At 49.7% G+C, this 8,035-nt stretch overlaps 1 protein-coding gene across 1 annotated transcript; it reads right to left on the bottom strand.

Moving 5' to 3' along the window:
- Positions 1-3,530: 3,530 nt before the first annotated feature.
- Positions 3,531-4,297, bottom strand: TRAVEDRAFT_87097 (uncharacterized protein; the record flags this gene model as incomplete). Its single annotated transcript, XM_008046192.1, has 3 exons — positions 3,531-3,703; positions 3,760-3,958; positions 4,166-4,297. Coding segments are annotated over 3 exons (504 nt in total), but the record flags the coding sequence as incomplete, so codon positions are not given.
- Between the last annotated feature and the right edge of the window lie 3,738 nt (positions 4,298-8,035).

Below are 8,035 nucleotides of genomic sequence, written 5' to 3'. Positions count from 1 at the left end.
AGCACTCCCATATGTGCTCAGTATCCTATACAAACACCCCCATTGCATTCTCCTCATCAACAGCTTTCTGGTGATATATAATAGTGGTATGTTACACCATACACTTGTCTATTAATGAGCACATTATGTTGAGCTGTGGCTGAAAACAAACAAAGCCAAAGCTAGTGGCACGACGACGCGGAATCGCGTCGGCGTGCCATTGGCTTTGGTCTTGTTTGGCTCCAAACAGAGAAGGGTCAATATCTTGGCTTCTGCTTGTCCAAATGGGACATATAATATATCGCCAGGAAGCTGTAGATAAGGAGAATCCATCTGTGCAAACAAATCAAGGATGTGGTGACAGTGGAAGAAGATATGGACTAGATATATTTCTATTAGTGCCACAATTGGCAATAAGCGCTAGTGGCCTGGCATATTCATCAAATGGTCAAGTATTATATACTATTGGGCTCAGAATATTGATCTCTATTCAATGGTGATGCTATGATACTAGTGTACCCAGAAAATTCCGCTATACAAGCAATGTAATACCTCAATACAACACTAGAAAGAGGTAAGTGGGCATGATTAAACCCATATCTCTGTCAGTTTTTGGTATATATACATTATTGTTTCTGCAGTTGTCCTAGTACCAAGACAGCAATGTCATGTAGACACATCACATATACCTGGGCACACTGTGGGCTATAAACAACACAGGAGCATATTGGCCTACAAAGTGGTATAAAATGTGCAAAATTGGATTTATTGCAGTGATCTGCTTATCAATAAATGTTGATATGCATATCATTAGAACCTGCTCGCCAATATCTATACAATGGAGGTGTTTTCCGGGTCATATATACCCTGCATAATGTATAAATGGCCAATGAATGCGGTTTAAAGAGGGCTTCACAGGGCCTGATCCTGCCGGCCGAATAGGCGCCCAACGCGCGATTTGGTGAAGTCTAATGGGCGCTAGTAGATCGCGCTGGCCCAGCGCGATCTACTAGCGCTCGTGGTACTTAAAAAGATTTTTTGAAAAGCAGCCGCTTTTTAGAAGTATTTCCCTCGCTGTTTCACCAGTTCCCATCCATATAGCACATATCATATATCATCAGAAAGCCCTTCACAAGCTCTACAATATGGTACTGTTTTGGTTTTGATGGTCTCTACATTGGGCAACAGAAAAAGGAAATACTTTGATTTTAGTCTTTTAAACAAAGACAGAGTAGATAAACTGCAGTTTCAATCACCCTAGTAACTGCCATAGATGAAAGAGATACAATCACATATATCATGGCACTATAGCATGTCCTATGTGTACACATAACCACCCCTCAAATATGTGATCAGTGTTCTCTCTTGGCAGGAATAATCATAGACCCTTCACCACTACTAGCACAATTGCTAGTAATGTAAACTATATAGATATACCCTTATGCTATGATGCACATTGTGTTTGAGTCTATATAGATGTTTGTTATAGCCTGCATTTGAGTGTGCATGAAGCCGCAGGTGTGTAGTGCCACCTAGGGTTACATAGACACCTATTGGGAAGCATTAGAGCCTCATTAGCAGATGGTCAGAGTGGCTGTGTGCAGCAATCTAGTGTCTAACCCTAAAATTCCTAATGGAGGAGAACCCTAACCCTGGGTTTGTAAGTGGAGAATGTATGTGGCGCCTATCTCAACACTAATGGCTGATTAGCGGAGTTTCAAAATATTTTCCCACAGGCATCAATTGAGGTGTCACAAGTTGGCAGGAAGGTCACCCCATAAGAAACGATTTCTTTGTTCCTCATCAATCGTAAAGACATACTTCATTTTTACCCTTTTAAGCTAGGCCAGGTCCCTGTGTGATGTTGGTCTTGTACAGTGACAGACCATTTAATACGGTCATGATCTGCACAATGTCATTGGGCAGCGCGCTGATGAATTTACTATGCAACTGGTATGGCGTAGGTTGTTCCCAGAGTTGGACCAATGTGTAGAGTAGCCGTTCATACAGTGTGGCTACTCCGCCTTCGCTGGCTTTGTACTTCAGCAAAGCATATTGTTGCTCCGCTTTCAGGTTCAGGTCCTTGTGGATGAACCTGCGGTACATAGCTATTACGACTTCCTTGAATAGCCAATCCTTCTTTTCTCTAGAAGGAGACTGTACAGTGTTGTACAGCCAGTTAGCAGCTTCCCCGCTAACAGCTTGCCCAAGAATATGGACACGCTCTCAATCCAACTCAGGACCCATGATCCTGAGCGTATTGAAGCACTCGAGTAAGCCTCGCAGCCACACTTTGAATGCATCGAGGTCATCCTTCCCTTTGTACGTCTTGGGTGGCGGTAGCTTTGCCACCTTGAGGTATGTGGGAGGATCACCAATGGGTGCAGGGCCTACCATTTTGTCTATCATCTGCAATAGACAATTGATAGTAATACTATCACAAGGTCCATATGCGGGCCCTGTATAGACTATGTCGTTATTCTGACCCGCAGGTGTGGTCAGAGGTTCCCATCCAGCATGGGTGGATAGTCCCATAGATTGGTGTGGATTATGCCAATCCCACGTGTGATCTACGTGGCCTGTGCGATATGCAGGTCCTTGCGATGCGGACATATGCAGTGTATGGCTCCTGTGTTCCCATGTGCGCACCCGTATTCAGTGGGTGCGTTGTAGTTCTTGACCCGTATTGAGGGTCGAATGCTATATTCCGCGGTAAGGCTGCACACGGATCCACCTGCGGCTCACCTGGATCCTCATCCACAGGTCTATTGCAGCTCAAGCCAGCCCACCTGGATCCTCAATAAATCCGTACCACAGATCACCTGCACCCGTGGGATCTGTATCCGTGACCCGCAGGTGACCTGCACTGAACCGTGCAGAGCCGTTCTGAGCCGCAAAAACCCGTAACAAAGCATAGTATGGCATGGAGGTTCTCTTATACCATGAAATAGCGCTATAGTTGCGGTACAACTGCTGCCTAGACATCGAAGTACGGGGGACAAATTGATATAGTGCTAGTGCTCCTAGTCTAGATATGTGTCGACACAGATGGCCTTCGCGCGCAAGAACACCTGGCACGAACGGCCTGAAACTTGTACAGCAACAACATATACTACTTACGTTCAAAACGCGCTCCAAACGCGGTGAAACGGCCGCACGTAAGTCGAGATATGTCAGGTAGAGCTCCCGCGCAAGTAATCAGGTATGCTCTAACAGAGATGGCCTTCGTGCGCAAGAACGCCTGGCGCGAACGGCCTGAAACTTGTACAACGACGACGTATACCACACACGTTCAAAACGCACCATACACGCGGTGAAACGGCCACACGGAAGTCGAGATATTTTATTCAGAACAAATAAGGGCTGAGGAGTACGGGGTATTGTAGTTAGTCGAGCTCGATGACAACCTTATCCACAACACAAGACGCTCCAGTGCGCCCACCAGCATGCTGAGACGCCACAGCCTTTGCACCAGTAGTGCGGGACGGGCCGGCGTGCACGCCCGCAGCATCTTGAGGGTCTTGGGGATGCTTGTGAGGTCCCGAGGAAGCCGAATGCGCCTTTATGACTTCGACGAGCTCATCCTCTGCGAGGACATCTGGAAGCAAGGCCCAGGAGCCCAAAATGGTGCTCGTGCGCACGGATTCATCTGCGAGGGAATGGCGTAGGCGGGAGACAGTCAGATGTCCACATGAGAAGGATCGCTCCGCATCTGTGGACGTTGCTAGTAGGGGGGCTGTGTTAGCTGCATCATAAACACTGCTACTTGATTAAGCTTACCGGGGGCTGACAAGAAATCCAGCGCCATGCGCGCGAGCGCAGCCTCAGGCGACGATTTGTCTCGGGTGCTCTCCAGTCTTGTGTTCCAGTACTTGAGAGGGTCGTCGACGGTGCTGTCGGGGGCGGCTTCCAGGTACTTGTCGAGTGCATCGGTAGTCGTGTCCTTTCTGTTGATGCTCGCAAACATCGCCGCGGAGTTCTTTGAAAGCAATCAACTGTGAGGTTCGGGCGTCGACAAGTTGTAAATCACAAGGCGCACCTTAACACCTGCTCCAGATGCTTGAGCACTGCGGCGCCCAGCCCCGGTGCGCGCCGAGGCTGACCCAGAGCCGGACGCGATAGCCTTCCCCTTCCCCTTGTCCGCAGCCGCACCGGAGCCCGACGCGGAAGGCCCGGGGGGTATCACAGCAGGAGCGGCCTTCTTGGGCTTGTAGTGGTTGTTCCACTCCTCCTTCGTGATGTCGATGGCGACCGTGATCCACTCTTTGAGCCACCTGTGGTCGCGGAAGTATTGAGCCTTGTAAGCGGGGTGGAGGACTGTGTGCAAATAATGAAGTTAGTGCCTAATCATTGGTGCAGCCCCTGTTGTAGTTTTAATGTATTATAAACCGTTCATAACCCTGCGGCGCATTACATTATAAACCGTTCGTGTTCGTAATGTATTACGAACACCCCGGGGGCCCGAGGCATCTGCCCGGCACCTGCCAAATATGGCAGGTAGCCCCGGGAGGGCTGTTATCAGTGCCCGGCACTCTCCAGTGGCTTATCTCTTATAGATAAGGCCTCTATCTCATCAACCCGACCTCCCCGGACATCCCGATAGCCCCTCCCATCGGCGCTTTGGCTCCCGCCCCGCCACATCCCAATTAGGAAAGTATACTGAACACCTTCACCCAGGGCAAACTGCCTGGCTCATAGCTCACTTATTAATCCACGCCTGAGCGTCGCACTGGGCGCGTTTTGTGCGTATTTACAAGGGCTACAAACCGGCGTTTAAACGTCAACATTTGGGTATGTATTGGCGGCGCTACATGGTGCTTTAATGGGCGCTTTACAGGAATACTGCGGGGATCATAGCGCGCCCAATTCCTCACGCACAGAGGCGCTCCCGGTATCCCCAGAACGCCCTGAGCAGTGGCTTTCGAACGCGCCATTTGCGGCAAAGATCCGGCCACCCGATCGAGCTCGGCGGCCTGTCCACCTCTAGCAAGGGGCTGGGCAGGCCTAACTGGGCCATATCTCGCCCAAAACACGGCAGATTTTTATGTTCGTGAGCTTGAAACAAAGCTTAAATATGGCGCTTTACAGGGAATTAGTGATTCTTGCGTTATATATGGTTAAACATTGCCAGGACTGCTAATCAGCTGCTGGTGAGAAAGATGCCTCTTGCGTTCTCGTCTCACCGCGTATCGCCTTCAAATTGGGTGTGCAGCTGCATTATAGGTCTGAGAATACGTGCACAAAATTTCAGCACAATCGAATATGTTTGAATTCCGGCAGAGTGTTATCAGTGTTGGCTTTTATACCTTCATATCTGGCCCCTTAGAATAGCTATGTCTGATCTGGTTCAACAATTATATAGAGCATTTGAACCACATTACAACGCAAAAACAAGCTCAGGAAACGGTGGAAAACTCGTCAAGATAGCGATTTTACAGTGCTACAGCCTTGCCCTGCTGTAGCACTGCTTATATTGCCCTCGGATTCCGGCACTGTCACAGCACTGCCGCCCACACCGTCTTAAGACGGTCGGCGGCTATCCCCTGTGTCAACAGATCTTGTTATATCTCCCTCAATATTTACTCGTTTCCCTTCATTTTTTGTGTGCGTGCTCTCGGCCGGTAGGGTGTTCAAGATCGGCCTTTTTCAGTTTATTCGGCCCCCTATTCAGCGCGACGCAATGTACTGAGAGTGGAACACTGATAAGAGCATACAGTCATGAGAACCCCAGGCGGAGCCCTGTAAGTTAATGGACATATACATACATATTGTAGCCACAATACGAAAAAAAAGCACCCCAATCGGCGGTCAATTGAAGGAGCTACGTTCATAATAGTGCAGAAGATGCGAAAAAGCAGGAATAAACTGAGCTGATATGGTGTACAAAGACAAATCACTCCCAAAGACTGTGTATAATCTTTAAATGATTGGGAGTACATTCCAAGATGGTTTTCCGAGCAAAGAAACCATTCATGGTGCTATAGAACAAGGAGGACTGTTGGGAGGGATGAGGAGAGAGGCATCCTAATAAAGATGCATCAAGCGGAGAGTCTGTATTGCATTGTACATCATTGGAAAGCTGTGAGCTGTAGCTTTCCAGTGGTATGGTATTCATTGCATGGAGATACTATGCACACTGGAAATCCACCATGAAGGTGTCTTGAGGTGTAGCCCCTTTCCTGGCGTTGCACATCGCTTCTAGCAGTGCGCGCAGCTACTTTTTGACTTCCTAAATATTTTACATAGTCGTCGCTTTAAAAAAAGCCCATATACGTGCAAATACGCCCAGATGCGGCCATAATATGGCCCGGGAACCCGGAAATGACCACCTGCCCATGTGGACCAGGTACAGAACAGGAACGCGTGGTCCGATCCTCACCGCAAAGTGCGCGTTCGAAGGCCACTGTTCAGCGCTATCCAGGGATACCAGATTCATGTTGGCGCGTGTGGTACCGGGCGTGCTATGGCCCGCGCGGTATTTCTGTAAAGTAGCCATCAATATACGATGTAGCGCCGCCAATACATATCCGATTTTGGACGTTTAGATTCCATCCTGTAGCCCTCGTAGATACGCACAGAACGCACCCGGTTTCAACCCTATGCGATGAGTATTGAGCGAAATATGAGCCAGGCAACGTGCCCCAGGTGCAGGTGTTGAGTGCACCTGCCTAATTGGGAAGTGGCGGGGGCGGGAGCCAAAGCGCCGGTGGGAGGGGCTCCCGGAATGTCCGGGGAACTCGGATTGATGAGATAAAGGCATAATCTAAGATAGATAAGCCCGGGAACAGTGCCGGGCACTGATAACAGCGCTTCCGGGGCTGCCTGCCATATTTGGCAGGTGCCGGGCACATGCCTCGGGCCCCCGGGGTGTTCGTAATACATTACGAACCGGAACGGTTTATAATGTAATGCGCCGCGGGCCTATGAACGGTTTATAATACATTACGACTACCACAGCTGGTGATTGGTGAAGCTAGGACGGGCATGTACTCATTGCGATGCGGTACACGATGGTCTCATCGGTACGCTCGTAATACTTGTTCATGATTGCATGGCCGCACTTTGCTGCAGCGCACACCGATGGGACAAGATCTTCGTCATCAGCGAAGTCGTCAAGGTGCTCCGTGAGTATGTCGATGTAGGGGATTACCTCGTGCACGAGAGCACGAGTGCTTGTGGAGATCTGCTTGGTGGCGAACAGGAATGGCTGTGATGTATCAGTTTACTGTCCCCGACATCGGCTGCCTACACTGCACAGTACTCACGTCAAGAAGGTCGTGCAACTGGCCGATGAGAACCCATTCGGGATCGGTGAGAATGTACCGGCGCAGACGCACTCCATCGCGCTTGTTGAATTGGGCCTTATCGCAGAGCTCACTGAGGACATCGCACATCTTGAGGGCGCGCTTGAGGACCTCTGTGACGGTATTCCACCGTGTCTTGACTGATCAAACAAGCACCTCACAATCGAGAATGGCCTCCTTCGCAAGTTTCGATAGCTCGGCGCGCACGGTGGGACTATTCCACACCTTCTTCGAAAGCTTCGTGATCTAGAAGCAATTGTAGTTAGTACAGTGCCCCGCAGCAATCGTAACAATGCACACGCACCTTCTCCACAGCGAGCTGGCCTACAACGATGTCCGCACGCGACAAAACAAGCTCGGGATGTTCCTCATCGAGCTGATCGAGCAGCGCATTGTCGGCGCTCTCACAATCCTCATCGGCATCATCCGCACCGAGATCGTCTTCATCGTCAACCTCAATGTCGTCATTGAGCGCGTTAAGCTGGCGCTCCGCATCGTCGACGGTGTCCTTGTTGTCCTCAGACTCTTCATCACGGTCTTTGCAGGCCTTCCGTTTCTCAAACTGCGAGAGGATAGCCTAATTGAATACAAGAGAAGTCAGCTTGCATCACCTAGTCTGACCATCAAAACACCGAATGGCGTACCTTCACTACGAGGTTTAGGACGTGCCCAAAGCATCGGACACGCGTCAGGGTCCCGCGGTAGCCTCGAATGAGCTTCATCATCGCCTTGAGCATTGTTGTATTATTGTC

This window comes from Trametes versicolor (assembly GCF_000271585.1).
Source record: "Trametes versicolor FP-101664 SS1 unplaced genomic scaffold TRAVEscaffold_13, whole genome shotgun sequence".
NCBI lineage: Eukaryota > Fungi > Basidiomycota > Agaricomycetes > Polyporales > Polyporaceae > Trametes > Trametes versicolor.
Note: the sequence above shows the minus strand (reverse complement) of the source record. Positions and strands in the feature narration are given on the sequence as shown.